We start from the raw sequence: 18,322 nt of genomic DNA on the forward strand, positions 1-18,322 counted from the left end.
TCAATCCATTTTGTCAGAGCTCCACTTTACCACGCATGACGTCCTTCCCCAAGGACTGGTCTCTCCTGATGTCCAAAGGACAGGAAGGGTGTCTCGCCAGCCTTGCCTCTAAGCAGCATTCTGCCTGTACTTCTTCCATGTAGGTATATTTGTTCTTTTGGCAGTCCATAGTACTTGCACAAGGTTAGCTGTTCGAAACCACCAGCCGCTGCACAGGAGAAAGACGAGAAGGATGAGGCTTTCTATCCCTGGTAAAGAGTTACAGTCTCGGGAACCCACGAAGCATTCTACCCCGTCCTCCGGAGTCGCTGCCAGCAGCAATTGATTCAATGGCAAAGAGTTTGCCGCCGAGGCTCCGTCGACTTACCAGAAGCTGGGGGCACGGAACGCAGTTCTTTCAAATTGCTGCCTTTAACTGGGCCCTCCCAGGCACCGTAGGGAGCACAAGTCTCCCACTGCAGGATTCGCTGGGCGTGAGGGGCCCGCGTCACGTGCCCAGGGGCCGCCTCCCGATTGGCTCTGCTCCGCCCCAGGCGGCCTCCGTCCCCTCCGTGGGCTGGCGCGCTGGGCCGGTCGGCGCATGCGCGGTGCCCGGATTTCCCTGGGCTCCCGGACAGGAGCCGTGGGGCTGGGCGACACACCGGCTGCGGGCGGGAGGAGGGGGACGGGGCGTCCGCTCCGGCAGGGCGTCTCACGCCTCCTCATTCCTCTAGGCGGGGCTTGGTTCCAGCGCGGGGTGTGGGACTCTGGCTTGAGCCGGACGCCCCTGTGAAGGGCGAGAGGAGCCCCGCGGAAAGCGGGTAAAGTTGCGGAGGGGTTGCGAGATGGGCGTTCTCCCCCCCCATGCTGGCCTAGTGGTGCGGCCCTGAACTGGCCCCGGAGCCGGCTCGACGTGTCGGCGAGGGAGGCCCCGGAGGGGGCGGGGAGGTGGCCCCCGGAACGCGCGTTCTGTGAAGAGACGTGAGGAAGATTCGATTCCGAGGAGACGTGCTCGCTTGAAAGGGAGCGAGGGCGCTGAGTTGGGGGGCTACCAAGATGGCGACGGCCTCCTCTGGGCCGTCGACGACCGCCTCCTCAGGGCCGTCGACGACCGCGTATTCACTCGCGGATTCCTGCAACACCTCGTCCGCAGGTACGCAGGGCGGGGCATGGGAAGGGGGCTAGTGACGACTGTGGGAGGGGGTCAGAGAGCGAGTCCCGGCAGGGCACCTGTGGCTGGGGGCGTCCGAGGGCTGGCTTGGCCTCTCAAGGCACAGGGCTTTCGGAGCGAGAGAAGGATGGGTCCGGTGGAGAAAAGGGAAGCTGTCGGAGACGTTGGCTGCCTGGGAGGAGACCGGGCTGAGGGCTCTGGAAGGGATGGAGGTGGAAGATGGGAATACGAGGAGAAACCCGGGGTCAAGAAACTTGTGTAGGGAGAGCGCCGAACAGTAGGGAGGGAAGGATGGGAGACGTCAAGTGGTTGGGGGGTTAATTGGATAAACAAAGTGGAAGAAAAACCCTGGGACGCACAGGTAGTGACGCATTAGAGGGCGCTTTCGGTGGCTGGGGAGCTGGGGAGTCGGGAATTTTGTGGTGGGAGTTGTCGACCCCTCTGTTTCACCGCTCACCTGTCATTCCTTCTCAGCCCCCCCTTACACAGACAAGCCCCCCACCCCAATTTTCTCAGGACACCTGGCCTTTGGTGACTCCACTCTCCCTAGACTGCCTGACTTTGAGAAGGAACGGGTGTTGTGAAAAGAAGGCGGAGGAAGGTGGAAAATTGGGGTCCAAAGACTTAAGTGGGAGGCATGACCTCGAGCCTGCCATTGCAGTAAGGATGGGGGAGTGATGCTGAGAATTGAGCCTGAGTGCTGGAGGAGGGGGTGCCTGGGAGTTGCATAATAGGAAATGAACTGGAAACATGCTTAGGATGTATCAGGAAATTGGAACTTGGCAGGGGAGCCAAGGCATGGAGAGAACTCGGGGTGGTTAGAAACAGAGGAAGATTGAGGGAGGGCGGAGGAGCCCACAAGAAAAACAACAGACTGTGTGTAGGAGGGAAAAGGTGGTGGTGAGTTTGAGTCAGAAACTGTTCTAGAGGTTCCATCAGAAGTGCCTGGTGTCCCCCAGTGACTGTTGCCTCCGCGATTGCCAGATGTTTGGCTGTCTTAGCGATGTGGACATTTCCTTGGGCCTAGGATTGCATCCTGGCCATTTTGAAATGACTGGTAGAGGGAGGGTTCCACCTCTGGCATTCCTGCTCAGATGAGTGATTGCATAGTCACAACTACCTTCTCTTTATAAGCAGCAGTTTTATTTATGTACATCTATTTTTAGTGTCCTGTGAGGTGATTTTTGCCTTTCCTATAAAAGCATTGGAGAACCAGAACAACTCATGTTGTGTCCTAAGTAAGCTTGAAGGATTAAGTGAAAAAGTGGCCTCTTTTTTTTTTTTTTTTTATACAGTGGCTACTTAATTTGAAACCTCCCCTCAGCTCCATCAAACCCATCCACCCCAATGTCATCGAGTTGATTCCAACTTAGGCTTTGTATGGCAACTCCCAGGCTGTGAATCTTTATGGGAGCAAGCAGCCTCATCTACCTCTCTCTGAGTGGCTGGTAGGTTTGAACTACCAATCTTGCCCTGAGGTGTGCCTAAAGCCTAACTTATGGTAAACTAGATGTGTAAGCAGACTTTTTTGGGGGGGGTCGGAGGGCAAAGGAGTAAGTAACACACAGTTATTAATTCAATATTTTTTACATGAACAATTCAGTGAGATTGGTTATATGAATCGCGTTACAAGCATCACTCAAATCTTTTGTCAAGTTTTCCATCACCATTAACAGATACTCCAAACCCAACCTATTGCTACCAAGTCAATTTTGACTCATAGCAACCCTGTAGAACTGCTCCCAAGGGTTTCTTAGCCTGTCAATCATTGTAGGAGCAGGCTTACTTCATGTTTCTCCCTCTGAGCAGCTGGTGGTTTCAAACTGCTGACCTTGTAGATAGCAGCCCACCATAATCACTGTTCAACCAGGAATCCTTAGCTGATACTTAGTGTATCCTAAACAATAATTCCTTCTCCCACTCCTGGTAACTACTAGTACACATTGATGTGTATGCATTCAACTCTTTGAGATATTTTATATATAAGTGGATCATACAATATTTTTCTTTTTGCTGCCAGCTTCACTGGCATAAGGAGCCCTGGTGCCACTGTTGGGTAAGCATTGGACTGCTAACCTCAAAGTCATTGGTTTACATCCAGCAGCTGCTCTGAGGGAGAAAGATGAGGTTTTCGGCTCCCGTAAACCTTTACAACCTCAGAAACCCTATATAGGGTTGCTATGAGTCAGAATTGACTCAGTGTGTTGTTTTTTTGTTTTTGCTTTCCCTCACCATAATGTTTCCCAAACTCAATTCATGTTGTAATAGGCATCTGGCCTGACTTTGCATTAAAAACCAAAAAACACTGTCATTGAGTTATTTCAGACTCATAGTGACCCTGTAGGGACAGAGTAGATCAACTCCTGTGGGTTTCCGAGGCTGTAAATCTTTACAGGAAGCAGAAAGCCTCATCTTTTCTCCCTTGGAGTGGCTGGTGGGTTTAAACTAGTGACCTTGGGGTTATAGGCCCAGTATATAATATGCTATACCACCAGGGTTCTTTTGTTTATGAATGAGTTTACACTCTTTTGTATTAAGCAAACTTAACTGTCAAATCAGAATGGACCCAGGTAATATAGAATGGATGTTAGAAATTATGTTAATTTTAAGGAGTTTATATCTCTGAATTTGGCTCATTCTCTCTCATGGAGGTTTTGACCAGGTAGACAGACTTAAGAGTAAAAAGGAAAATTATTTATTGTTTTATTGATAGGCCTTTCACCTCTTCTTTCCATACTTCAAATTCAGATAGTCCTAATATGTTTTCAAAGGGTTACTCTCTGATACTTGTATAGTCTTTTATGTTCTCTGTTAAATCTAGGGTTAGCTAATAATATGGACTGTGTAAAAAAAGATGAAAAAAAATTTTTTGGTGTCGAAGGGATCAGGTATCAGGCATAAAAGAACAAAAAATCAAATCGTAGTGAATGAGGGCGAGTGCAGATTGAGGACCCATGACCCATCTGTAGGCAACTGGACATCCCCTTACAGAAGGGTGGAAGGGAGGAGACGAGCCAGTTGGTTCAGTGTAGAAAGAAAGAAAAAAAATTTTTTCCATACTGTTTTCACCAGAAAGTCAAGATAGGTTTTAGTAAACTTTACACCTCCTTGCTTCTATTTTCTTTTTTTTTAATTTTTATTTATTTATTTTTTGCTTCTATTTTCATATGTGAGATCAAAGTTTAAAATTGTCCAAATTAAAAATAAGTAGTTTTAAGTTTCCTTTTCACTCTTTTTTTTCCTTACTTTTTGTTGCTTGCCTCTTTGGTAAATAATTGAAACTGTTGGATTCCACTGTATTTAAAGAAAAATTCAGTTCCTCAATATACCTAAAAACATTTTGGGATTAAAAACATTTTGGGATAACTATGCAAGTACACAGTGTTGCCTTTTTTTTGCACATGTAACTGCAAGTTCACTTGGGCGTGGGCTTAAGTGAATTCCATATTTTTCCTTTCAAGGATATGTTTTCAAAGAGGACATGGTGCTTGGTACTTGACCCTGACGGGGACGAGTCTGTTAGACAGACTTTTGTTTTTGATTGGAGAAGAGCACTTCTCTGGGTGACAACAGGGAATTGGGAAGTTGGCAGGAATGAGATGGTTTGTGCTTGTTGAAATTATTAAATCCTAGAAGGCCAGCTTTGTATAAATTCAATGTGTATTTGTTTTAACCATCCTAAAACCAATTTATTATTATTAGATGTTTAGCCGAACTCCACTTAAATTTTAGTAAAACTTTGAAATCCTAAAGGCAAGGTTGTCTTGCAGGGTTGAAAATAGATACAAAATGTTAGGTTTGTGGTGACAGATTGCTGACTTCTGTTTTAGAGAATCCGCTCCTAACCTTTGGGAATTCAAAATCTTTTGACATTCAAATTAGGAAGGAGAGGTGATTTAGAAGAGTTTTTCTCTGTCAATATTAACCCCTTGCCTATAGTCACTATGAGTTAGAATGAACTCTGGCTGTGAGCCTAGTTGTTTGACCCTTAAGCTTGGGCCGGTCTTTTAAATTGCCGGCACCTGAAATACAGAGGGTAGACCAATCAATCATAAGCTCTAACAGATGTTTAACATCCTTTTCCTTTACAGTAATTACCATGTCTGGTTTTGGGGTGGTTGTGGGGGTCAGGCCACTATAAATGACTATCCCATGAAGCAGCCTCCATCATGTGCTGCTGCTTAACACCAGTCGTTGTTAAGAAAAGGTGATGCAATTTGCACCTAGGCTCAGCTTTTTGTGTGTAAAGAGAACTTACTCCTTTCTTTTCTTCTTCATCTTCATCATTTGGACAATAACACCAGGTAATACTAAAATCAGCCCTGATGAGATGCTGCTGACAGCGTGACCCTCTGTCACATGAATGTGCAGAGAGCCTGTTTCACTATTAAACTTCCTATAGTTCATGGAGAGAGAGTTTGAAATTCAGCTACTGAGCCCTCCCTCCTATTACTGTGAGGGAAAGAGAGAGTTTCTGTTTTGGAGACTAAATTTGTAGCTCGTGGAGGAGTTGAAGGAAAGGTAAAGTGTTAAGGTAAACACTAGTCCCCTGAAACAAGAGCTGTGTGATCAAATCACGTTTGACTCCCAAGGAAAGGCACTTGAAACCTTAGATGATCACAAGCTGCCATCCCCTTCTGCTTCAGTTCAAAACATCCAAATGGTCGCCTTTTACATAAACGATTGTATCATGACCACAAATGATTTGGAGATAATTTTACAGTTTCTTTCTCCACTTTTTTTTTAAACTGCTGAGGGAAACCCCAGGGGACATGATGTGAATTATTTTTGCTTGAGAGTTTTGTCTTAGTTTATTCAGTTTATTCAGTACCCAGCAGTGCCCCACAAGTAAATGATGCTGTAATCTTGTAACTCCAAATGATAGGGGTTCTTGTCACTTGGTTTGCACGAGAAACTGAAATTTGTAACTGGTAGATAGATCAGAATATCATGTAGTTAGAATCTCATTTGGTTGGTATTTTAGGAGGAGACTTTGTTGTTTGCTCTCTCCACAGAGAGATTTGAAACTCCCTTTCCCTTCTCTCCTTTGATAGATTCTACTCCAAAACTATTTTAAGGTTTGAAGTCAGATTTTTTTTTTGCATTAACTGTGTATTTCTGCTGGGGCTGCTTAATAAGCACAGTGTCCCAGGTATTTATGTACAACTAGCCTTTATTTTAATTGTGATTTGGGTGAAAGTTCATAGTACAGATTGATTTTCCATTTTACAATTAGCATCCTTTGTTTTGTAATGCTGATTGCAATCCCCACAGTGTAATCACAATCTACTTATTTTCTCCCCATGTTTACCTTTTTCATTTGACCATTCTTATCCTTTCTTGCCTTCAGAGCTTTATCCGTGGGCAAATACTGCCCTTTTGATCTCCTGTAGTTAATTGTTAAAGGAATGCATGCCTCCTTAGTGTTATTGTTCACCTTGTAGGCTTGTCTATCTTTTGGCTAAAAGTTGAGTGGGGTGTGGAGAGGCAGGTGAGTGGCTGGATGAGCTTGGTCCCAGGGTTGAAGGAAACCTGTAGGCCATAGTTTCAGGGCTTCCTCCATTTTCTTATCAGACCAGTAAACCTGGTCTTTATTATTACTGTTTTGAGTTATGGTCTACCTTTTTCTCCCTTTCTAGGACCTCCTGTTGTGATCTTTGACTAATCTTACGATTTTTTTTTTTCATCTTTTTAATTTAATTTTATTTTTTAAATCATTTTATTTGGGACTTGTACAGTTCTTATCACCATCCATACATCCATCCATTGTGTCAAGCACATTTGTACATTTGTTGCCATCATCATTCTCAAAACATTTGCCTTCTACTTTAGCTCCTCTTCCCCAGTTATCTTGATATTTATTAGTGATTGGTTAGAAGTTAGCTTTGAAAATCAAAATAGTAACTTTTGTTTGTAAATTTCTTGTGCTCTTATGGGCTGATATAAAACTTCAGATTAATACTTTTCCCAAATAGGTACTGCCCAATAAGTATTACATATTTTATTAGCTTGCTTTTTCTTGATAATACAATGGAAACTGTAACCTGTAATGTGAGTGGCAACAGTAACACTTAACCAGAGGTAGAACTGAGGAAAGGGTGGGTGGTTATTTAGATGAGCATTTCCCTTCCTAGAATTTGGGTGTGTTTTTTTTTATTCGACGTGAGGTAATGAGAAGGCCAGCATTGTGATGGCTCCTCTCCTTTTGCTGGCATTACTTCAGGAAAATGCGGCTAGCCTCTACCTGATAGCCTGGGAGAGGGAATATCTGTTTTCTGGATTTCAAACCCAGCCCACCATTCCGTTTTAGTGGCTTTGGGTGGGTGTTTCCCATAGGAAACCCCTTTGGAGCACATTCCCCTTATTCCCCCCCCCCCTGCTTTTCCAACCAAAGAATGTTTCCCAAAAAAAGGATGTTTCCATATATGTGTTGAGCATATCTTCACATCTGTTTTTTAAGTGAAAATTTTCTATTAGCCATTCCATCTTTTAAAGCCTTTGTCTCCAGTCATTTTTTTCTCCTTCCTGAGAAATTCTGGTCTTTTTTATTTGTAATAACTGCATATAATGTTATTGGGATGTGAAGAAGATTGTATCAAAAGTGAGGGGACGAGGAGGGAGGGAAAAAAAAAAAAGAGGACCTGATGCAAGGGGCTTAAGTGGAGAGCAAATGCCTTGAGAATGATTGGGGCAGGGAATGTATGGATGTGCTTTATACAATTGATGTATGTATATGTATGGATGGTGATAAGAGTTGTATGAGTCCCTAATAAAATGTAAAAAAAGAAAAAAAAAGTGAGGGGACGGCAGATTCCTTCTAGGGAGTGAACTATTTCTCAAGATTTGACTTGGATACTTAACTGAGCAATAGGGAATAAACCCAGAATACACTGTTCCAGAGGATCAATGAGGTTGATGGGGTGGGTTCAACGAAAGATAAGCAGAAGCTCTGGGAATAGAATAGGCACATTTTATTTTCATTTCTAGGTTATATAAATATCTGGCTCCATGGGAGAGAGATGAGGTTTTCTACTACCATTAAAAAGTTACCAGTCCGGCCCCTAGAGACGGTTGCATCCTGTCCTGTGAGGGTTGTCAAGAGTCAGAATTGACTGGATGGCAGTGAGTTTGATTTTTTTTTTTTTTTTTTTGCGTATATAAATACTGAGAGGAGCCCCTGGGTAGCACAAAGGGTGAAGTGCTTGACTAGCAGAAAGATTGGTGATTCTAACCCACCTAGAGTCCTTGGAAGATAGATCTGCTAATCTGATCTCCAAACGTTCACAGGCTGAGACTCTGCGGTGAATGAAATTCTGTGCCCACTTGGGGTCAACATGAGTGAAAATCAATTTGACAGTGACCAACACTAACAACAGTAGAGAGCAGTAGTTAGCTTTCTGGTGTACAGAGCAGATAAACACGCCTGGTCAACCTCCAGGCCCTCGGGGCGACCTGATGGCCAGGTCCCTTATTTCCTGGAGGGCACTAATTGCCTGGAAGGGCACTTTTGGGGGCAGTACTCATTATATTACTCATTAAAGTTAAGCTTTCCCTGCTTAAGTCAGTGTTTTCTAATCTAGCAGGATTTATTACTCTCTCAAGATGAATGGAGTCAGGTTTGGAAATAGAATTGGGAGGTGGAATTCCGTCAGAAATTTCAAATGCCTCTTGACCATGTCCAGTTTATCCAGGAGGCCCAAGTCTTATAAAGGACTTTGGCTGGTTTTTCATCATAGTAACCACAGTTTCGATGCCAAGGCCCATTTGAAGCCTGAGAAGAACCTTAACAGGATCACTAGAAGGCAATGTTGAGATGCTTTAACTTCTTTGTTATCCAAATGAGGAAACTCCCAGGAGAGCGAGTTGAGTGAAGGTGTGTGAGGACTGCATGTCATGAGGAGAAGTCCTAGTAAAGGTGGGGCTCATCCCCTGCTGCCTTGCATTTGGTGGACTCTCACTAGACCCCAGGGCCTGCAGATTAAAGTGCCATGCCTTCAAGGTTTTTACAGGATCATCTTTGCCTTTCAAACTTTTTATCAGAAGAGCTTTTGGGAAAATCAACATATGCTAAGAAAATTTAGTCTTTTTCTGATGCGGCATGGGTTTCCTAATTGTCTCTGTTCAGTCCTTATTACTGATGGTAGTTTCTTTTGTTTTTAACCCTATCCGTTAGAGTTGTGTGTTCCGCAGTACTGACATTTCAGAGTAGTTTCATATGGAGAACATATTGTGCCTCCCACCTGCGGGGTATAGTTAGAATGGATTGCGGTATTCCAAATTAACTAGAACTAGGTTGCTACAGATAGGTTGTTGACGGGAATTTTTGCTTTTCACACCCCACCCCATCCAATTCCGATGTTTTTGTTTCTCAATCTTATCAACCAAGAACCCCCTAAAAGTTAATTTGCTTCTAAGAAGACTGCTTTATCACTTGTGCTCCATGTAGAATTACTAGTACATTATGAAGTAATGTTTATAGGTCATTGTTGAGCTGAGTCTAGGGACTGCTGTTTCTATGACTTGTTCATGCAAAACTCCAGTTGTCTGAGGCATGCACATCCGGTAAGCCTTAGCGTCCCCAAATTTTATATGGACTTCAAGCATTGAAGTCAGTCATGCACTGCCTGTGGCAGATGATGTCATCTCCTGCCAGAAGGAAATGCCTCTGCTCGGAAAGCACAGGGAGAGGCGCTGGCACTAAGGCCAACTCGGTTTTGTTCCATGCACCAGGGAGAAAACACTCTCATTTCAGAGCTATCCACTCTCTGAAAGTCTCTTTGTTTCAATGATCTCTTCTTCTAGAGTGCTTCTTCTTTTTCCTTCTGAAGTTTGCCTTTGTCACACTTCTCAGAAATATAGTAATAATTTGTCATGTGCCATGTGCCATGTTCATCTGCCATTCAATAGTGAATTTTAGTCTCCAGTGGCTTAGCAGGCAAATTTATTCTCTCCCTCTAGCAGAGTCTCAGTAGTGTTTTACCAAGTGACCAGTACTTTTTCTTCCCCAAGACAATTCAGGTTGAGACCAAGAGCTAAAATGAAGTACTGCCTTAAAACTGACACCGAGTAATTCAGAAAAATTTTCTGTGGCACAGTGTGATGATTCAACTTCGTATTTGGACAAGTATTGACTGGGTTGCTTTCCCTTTGGCCCTTGTCTTGGCTGGCCTAGCTGTTCTGAGATTATTTTAGTAATCTTAAAGGTTCCCCAGCTTATTTTCAGAATTTTAAGGCTAGGGCTTTTAGATTTTTTTAATGCTTGACATTCAAAAAGTATGCTAAAATTAGATATTCCTGTTTTGTAGGAAAATACTTATTTTCACAGGGATATGAAAGATACACCTGTACAGGAAGAGCCTCTTTTAGGTACTAATATAGATTTGTTTCGAGTGATGCAGGTATCTCAGTGTAGCATGTAATTGAGGAAGAGGGTGTGGGTGTATAGGAATCATGCTCCTCTGTAGTTTGAGATTGTCAGCAGTTTTCTAGGCATTTTCTTTCCAGCTTGTCTCTATAGCAGCATCATGTGTCATGAGCTAGTGTTAACATGGAGGAGGGGCAGGGATGACTATCTGTGTGGGGGCTATTGAGTAGTAGGTTTCTGGGAGAAATGCAAAAGCAACAATAAAGTCATCCTTGTGTTTCCCTTTCATTAATTTTTCTACATAATAGTATACATCGAAAATATTTGTTATAGACAATTTATTTAGATAAAGGAAACAGAAACTTACAAGTTACAAAAAATCAACCTAATCCCTTCATCTAGAAATAGTCATGAAACGTGATACAGAAAATGCTTTACAAAAAGTGACATGTGCGGTTGATGGACAACAGAAACGTGGGTGAAGGGAGACGTCAGACACTGTGAGACACTGTAAAACCCTTATAAATTATTAAGGGTTCTTGAGGGAGGGGGAGGTGGGAGGGAAGGGAAAAAATGAGGAGCTGATGCCAGGGGCGTATGTGGAGAGCAAATGTTTTGAGAATGATGAGGGCAGTGAGTGTGCAAATGTGCTTTATACAATTGATGTATGTATGGATTGTGATAAGAGTTGTGTGAGCCCCCAATAAAATTATTTTTTTTAATTGCAAAGCTCAGGAAGGATAAAACAATCTCTTTCCATATACATACAAAAAACAAAAACAGTGACATGTGCTCACTTCAGCAGCACGTACACTAAAATGGAAACGATATGGGGACTAGTGTGGCCCCTGTGTAAAGATAACATGCAAATTTGTGAAGCGTTCCATATTTTTAAATGGGAGCTATCAACAATTCCAAGAGAGAAGAGAAAGTTCTAAAGCAGATTGTGGTGATGATTGTGCAGTTCTTGATTTAACTGAACAAGTGAATTGTATGATATGTGAATTATATGCCAATAAAACTATTGGGGGGGAGTGATGTGCTTTATAATTTCGTCACCCTCTTCCACTCACAGTTTATTGTGGCAGCCTGTTGGTGAGGCGCAGGAGGGGATGACTTGTACAATGTTCTGATTTACGGCTGCACCATAATTCGTAGCGCCCATTGTGTAGTGTAGTACGGCTTTCATGTTAGTCCTTTCAGTTATGGCTGCTGTAGACAGTGCAGTAACCATCTCTCTTCCCTTGACTGATGTGGTTATTTTTCATGTCATGACAGCTTATACATGTGCCGATGGCATTAATCGCATGTTTTAAGGGTTTGATTTCTAAATGGACAATAGCAAATATTTATATTCAATAAAATAATAAATTACCTAGTGCAGAATCTATTTCGTCAGTGTTCAGTTTCGTAAACTAGTCATTCTTCTGTGTTGAAAATAATTCCATCATGTTTTTTAGAGAAGCTTTGATTCCAAGCACTCCTAGCAAGGTGTGGAAGTTGAGAGGTGCACTTTCTGTAACTTTCTTCTTGTCCAGTCCCAGCATGTCTGGCCATGTAGTTAGAGGTGGCACCTTCTGGGAGTGGCACGATATTTGGATATTTTTCCTCAGCCCTGCTTGGTGGTTCACGTGAGGAGGTGGAGATAGGAGATGAGAGGGCAAGAGAGAGGTGGAGGGAAGGGGTACAAAGAAGCGGAACAGATTATTTTTAAGTGATACATTTCTAGAAGTAGACTGCTGGGCCGAATTATACAGGGGGACCTGAAAAAGTTCATGGGAAATACAATGAAAGATAATAGAATTTTTCCACAAACTTAAAAAAAATCATTTTATTGCTGGCTCCTAATAGCTCTCCACAAACTTTTTGATGTCTACTTATATGTATATATTTATTAGTTTTAAAAAATTTACAGAGCACGCTTTACACAGTGGCAATATCGTAGCTAGTGAGGTTTATTCAATTAATTGCTAATTGAAAAAAATTACAGAGCAAATTAGTTTTCCATTCAACAATTTATATGCATTTTGTTCAAGTTTTTAGTTGTATTTTGCTCACTATAATAACCTTCCCATTTCCTCACAGGGTTCCCCATATCCTTTATACAAGCATCACTTGTTTTATTGTGCTTCATCTAGTTGCACTTCACAGATACTGTATTATTTATAAATTGCAGGCTTAGGCAAAGTCTGTTGGTGCTATTTTACCACCAGCATGTGCTTATAAGTGGAGAAAAAGTTGAAGTTGTCAAGGATTTCATATTGCTTGGATCCACAGCTTACTTTGTGTCTCTGTGTCACATTGTGGTGTTTTTCACAGTATTCTAGACATTTAGCATATAGGCAGCACCTCCATTTGGTGCCATCGAGTCGATTTCAACCCCTGTGACCCTAGAGGACACAGTAAGACTGCTCCTTAGGCCTCTGAGATTGTGAAGATCTTTACAGAGAGCCAGTCTCAGCTTTCTCACTTGGAGAAGCTGGTGGTTTGAACCTCTGGCCTAAGTCTTCTCCCACTAGACCACGAGGGTTTTTTTAGTAGATTATAGTATAAACGTAATTTATATGCACTGGGAAACAAAGAAATTCCTATGACTTGCTTCATTACAATGATCATTTTATTTCGCTGGTCTGAAACCGAACCTCTACAGCAGGGTTTCTCAAACTACAGCCCATGGGCCACATGTGGCCCGCAAGGACATTTATCCAGCACACCCGGTGTTTTTGCCACCGCTGCCTGTCCTGCTTAGCAGCCCACTCGTCCAGTGTGCATAGGAATTTGTTCATAGTTTTTTTTTTGTAAACTATAGTCTGGCCCTCCAACGGTCAGAGGGACAGTGAACTGGCCCCCTTTTTAAAAAGTGTGAGGACCCCTGCTCTACAATATCTCAATCTAGAGTTGATTCAGATGCATAGTGACCTACAGGACAAATTGAACTGCCTTTGGAGTAGAAAGCCTCACCTTTTCTCGATAGGAATGGCTGATGGATTTAAACTCTTGACCTTATAGTTAGCAGCCACTGTGCCACCAGTATCTCCAAGGTATGCCAGTGTTTGTATTTTTAAGGTTTTTGTTAGTGTTAAATTGCCCTTCGAGATGTAGGTGCTTTACTCTTTTTTTTTAAAGGATAGAATCCTGTATACAAAGTAGTTTAGTGCCTGAAATGCTTGGCCAACGTGAAATAATTTCAGAGTGAAATGGTTTGGGGTACAAGTTTTGTGACCCTTTGGAATTTTTCTATAAGGTCTCTCTCTCTCTCACTCACTCACTCACTTTGCAATGCAAAGTCATCTCACATTTGATATTATGGTGCTGGGGATCAGACCAGGTCTTGTTCTTAATTTCAAACCTAAGTGTACTTTTAAAGTATGCTTATTCTGCTGTGCTGTAAGTAAGTAGACTCCCCTGTTTTTCCTCACTTAGGTTGCAAGTTTCTGTGCTGTGGGGTCAGCCGTGAAAGAGGTAGATCTGATGTGTACCTGTGCTGCAGAAGGCATGAGCTCCTGGCAGTAACTAGCAGCCAGCTCTTCTCCCTGTAACAGTTGCACACTTCTTGTAGCAGTAGTGCATGCAGTCTTCTCCTGAGAAGACTGTGGCTGTCTGGCAAACGTTATTTAACTATAGCTTTCATATCCCTTGGTCTTGCTCCTCTATTAAAAAAGAAAGAATGAAAAAGGAAAATGCTATCTTAACATAGATGCATCTTTTCACATAGTAGTTCCAAATCATAATATGAATCATTTGACTACCCTTTGTCATTCCGTAACATTGGTTCCTTTTGTTTCAGTAAATTTGCTCAGCTTTCTACCTTTTTGCTTTCTGCTGTACTTCTTATTTCCTCTGACCCTTCCCATTCTCTAGAGGGGATTCATAGTTCACAGTGAGAATAATTGCTAGTATATATTGAATGCTGTACATCATTTATCTCATAACAACCATGATGTTTTTCCTCCACTTTTCAGACCCAGAGACATTTTAACCACCGTGTCCTACCTAGGTTACATTGTTAGTAAATAGTGGGTCCTTTTGTCAGACACTCCTCCGCACTCTGCTGTTTCTGCTTTCCTCACTAATCTGAAAGTTGAAAGTGTGTGAACTAACGCGATTTTAAATCAGATTAAAAATTTGTTGTTGAATGGGTACTTTCTTCCTGAACCAGTCTTTGGTGAAGGAGAATATACTACAGAAGGGAACTTCATCTGCCCTAAGTCCTAAAAAGCAAATAAAAACCCGAGCTTCTCTGCATAATATATAGAGTTATTGATCATTCTTTCCAGAAAATATTTTAAAATTTAATGTGCATTTATTCTAAAGATTGATAACTGATTTTGCAGCCAATAATGCCAAGGTCTTTAAAACAGCATATAAAGAGTTTCCCTGTCAGAAATCGTTTTCGTAGGATTTTTTTGGCCACTGCAAACCCATTAGGCATTAAGTCTTATGTTTCTAGTCAGAGAAAAGCATGGTAGTTTAAAAAAAATTTTTTTAAACAACATAAAACTGCCATCAAGTAACTTCGTCCTCACAGTGATCCAATAGGTACTTACATACACTAAAAAGAAAATTTGGTGGATGTAGCTCTGCCACCCCCCATTTCTGAATTGTTTATTTCCATTAGACACAGCAGAGTTCTTTAAAGGAAGAAGACCTCGCTGCTTATAAAGCTGTGAAACTGCTCTTTTAAGTATCAGATTCAAAAGATACTTTCTGCTTCTCTAGAATACTGGCATTGTTTAGTCCAAAACAAAGATAATCTCGAAAGAAGTGAAAGATACTTTTCTACAAGTTGTGCCACTGACACTGATGATTGCTCCCAGAGGATGAACGTGTACCACAAGCCAATCCCACTACTGTAGAGTTGATGCAGACGAATAGGACGGAGTGGAACTGTCTCATGGGAATTCAGAGGCTGTACATCTGTATGAACTGTGCTCTTTTGTCCCCCTTGGAGCAGCTGTGGGTTCAAACCACAGCCCCTTGGTGGGCAGCCCAGCACTGAACCCACACACCACCAGGGTGTCTGAAGTCTATCGCTATTGTACATTTCATTTTAAGAACTTGAAGGAAAACTGTGGTTTTAGTCCTTCATTAAAGAACATTTTGAAGTATTTTCTTGACTCATTGGGAAACAAATGTTTGTATTATCCATTAGCAATTCTGAAATTAATCTTTTATATCATTCTAGTTCATTCACCTAGATCAGTGGTTCTCAATCTGTGGGTCGTGACCCCTTTGGGGGTCGAACAACCCTTTCACAGGGGTCGCCTGATTCAGAACAGTAGCAAAATTACAGTGATGAAGTAGCAACAAAAATAATTTTTTGACATTGTTTTAGGGGCTCATACAACTCTTATCACAATCTCCATACATATACATACATCAGTTGTATAAAGCACATCTGCACATTCTTTGCCCTAATCATTTTCGAAGCATTTGCTCTCCACTTAAGTCCTTTGCATCAGGTCATCTTTTTCCCGCTCCCCCCTGCCTCATGAGCCCTTGATAATTTATAAATTATTATTTTGTCATATCTTGAACAAAAATAATTTTATGGCTGGGGGTGTCACCACAACATAAGGAACTGTATTAAAAGGTTGCAGCATTAGGAAGGTTTGAGAACCACTGCCCTAGATAGACCACACCTAGACTTAACACACCTTAGCACTCGTTCAATATTCAATTACTTAAGTTTTTTTCCTCCCATCACTCCGGTATTTCCACGTTTTATTTCTCCTAAATGATGAGTTTAAGACTACACTGAACATGATACATCTTATAAAAGCCTCTTTCTCTTCTCTGATTAAATAATTTATACTTACACAGACAGTACTTTAAGCGCTTACACACATCTCATTCGACTGTCAACTACAAAGACTAAACTACCTCTTAACTATAGACTTAAGAAGCACATCTACCAAATGAAATATGAAGGGGAGAAAAACAAAAATATCTTATAAAAATACATTTCTGAGACAGGAATCACACAAAAAATAATAATTATTAGCATTCTAGCTATAACTTGCTAAAGTTCCTTTTACCTACCCTTTCCATCCACGCTACACACATGCATGTAGGCAGGCATACCTGTAGAAATACATTCTCAGGTATTTATGCATGAATTCACATTAAGACGGGGCTTCCTTTAAGATATTCCTGGGGCCCTCGCCAGAAGAATGTTCTTCAGAGGACAGCGCTGAAGATACAGCTCGGGGAGAAGGCAGGTCTGCTCAGGACACTCAGGAGCAAGCTAAGGGAAGAAGGGAGAGGAGGAGGGAGAGAGGACCACCAAGCTCTGAGGACTATATTCCTGCTTGGAACAGCCACTGCACAAGAGGGCGGTACAGCAGCCCTACCCTGAGACACAGTGTCCCCTCAATGACCCTTAGCACTAGGGGGACAGCTCTGGAGACAGTGCAGGAATTGTGCCCAGTCGGACTCCCCGCCCCAGGGTGAAACGTGAAGGGAGCGCAACAGAGCAGCAAGGGGAGCAAAGCAATGAAGTCCCCGAGGAATGCCAAAAATAGACTTCGGGGGCAGGGCTTGGCACCTCATCAGACTCAATCAGGAAACATTCATAAAGGTCAACAGACAGACCTGGAACGATTTATAGGCTCTTTTTTTTTTTGTCTATATAAGATAGGCAAGATAAATGATCCTGAGGAGAAAACAATGGAACCAATGGTTCTGGGGGGACAAGGGAGAGGGGGAAGTGGGGAAAAGGAAAGGGGAAGCCAACAAACCCAGGGACAAGGGTAAAAAACAAGTGAACTAAAATTGATGGCCAGGAGGGCATAGACTGTCTGGTGGGGTTTGATTAAGTGCAGTGTAGCTGAGAGGAATTAGTGAAAGGTGAATGAAGGTTAAACATGATAGTGGGACAAGGGGAACGTAAAAGGAAATGGAAGAAAGAACTAGGAGGCAAAGGACATTTATAGAGTTATAAGTACAGGCATGTACATATGTAAATATATTTTTATATAGCGATAGGGACATAGATCTAGATACATATTTTTATATGTTAAGTATTAAGGTAGCAGACAGACATTGAACCTCTACTCAAGCCCTCCCTGAACGCAAGAACACTTTGTTCTAATAACCTGGCATTCTGTGATGCTCACCTTCCCAACACGATTGCCAAAGAGAAAATGGGTGCATAAGCTAATATGCAGAAAGCTGATGGTGGCGGGCTATTAAAAGATACAGCGTCTGGGGTCTTAAAGGCTTGAAGTTAAACAAGTGGCCATCTCTCTGGGAAGCAACAAAGCACACATGGAAGAAGCACACCAGTCCTTGTGATGATGATGTGTCAATGGGATCAGGTGTCCAGCCTCACAAGATCCAAAACAAACAAGCATGTCCATGTGAATGAGGGGGTGCTGTAGTGGAAAGCCGAATGAAGCCCATTTGTAGAAATTGGAATTCCCCTCAAAGAAGGGTCACAAGGAAGGGACTGGTCAGTCGGGGGGCAGTTTGGTACCTATGAAACCTACAACATTCCTCTAGTTACTTAATGCTTCCTCCCCCCTACTAACCCGTTTCTACCTTACAAATCCAGTTAGACCAGAGCATGTACACTGGCAAAGATAAGAGCTCTTGACACATGGAATCCAGGACAGATAAATCCCTCAGGAACAGTAATGGGAGTAGCAATACCATGAGGGTAGGGAGATGGTGGAGGGAGAAAGGGGAACTGATTGCAATGATGGATACATACCCCCACACCCATACCCACGGTGACGAACAACAAGCGTGGGGAGACAGTGGACAGTGTAAAAATAACAACATAATTTATTAAGGGTTCATGAGAG

The 18,322-nt window shown here is 42.4% G+C and overlaps 1 protein-coding gene and 1 non-coding gene across 2 annotated transcripts in view; both read left to right on the forward strand.

Moving 5' to 3' along the window:
- The first annotated feature begins 622 nt into the window (after positions 1–622).
- The window catches only part of PIP5K1A (phosphatidylinositol-4-phosphate 5-kinase type 1 alpha), a 44,490-nt gene continuing 26,790 nt past the window's right edge, over positions 623–18,322 (forward strand). The window contains exon 1 of the mRNA XM_075561835.1: positions 623–1,132. Coding sequence (XP_075417950.1) covers positions 1,036–1,132 — 97 coding nt within the window. The 5' untranslated portion in view covers positions 623–1,035. The remainder of the gene's footprint in view (positions 1,133–18,322) is intronic.
- LOC142438274 (U6 spliceosomal RNA) lies at positions 11,304–11,407 on the forward strand. Its single transcript, XR_012782683.1, has one exon. It is a non-coding gene; the product is annotated as a U6 spliceosomal RNA (small nuclear RNA).

Source organism: Tenrec ecaudatus, chromosome 1 (assembly GCF_050624435.1).
Source record: "Tenrec ecaudatus isolate mTenEca1 chromosome 1, mTenEca1.hap1, whole genome shotgun sequence".
Lineage (NCBI taxonomy): Eukaryota > Metazoa > Chordata > Mammalia > Afrosoricida > Tenrecidae > Tenrec > Tenrec ecaudatus.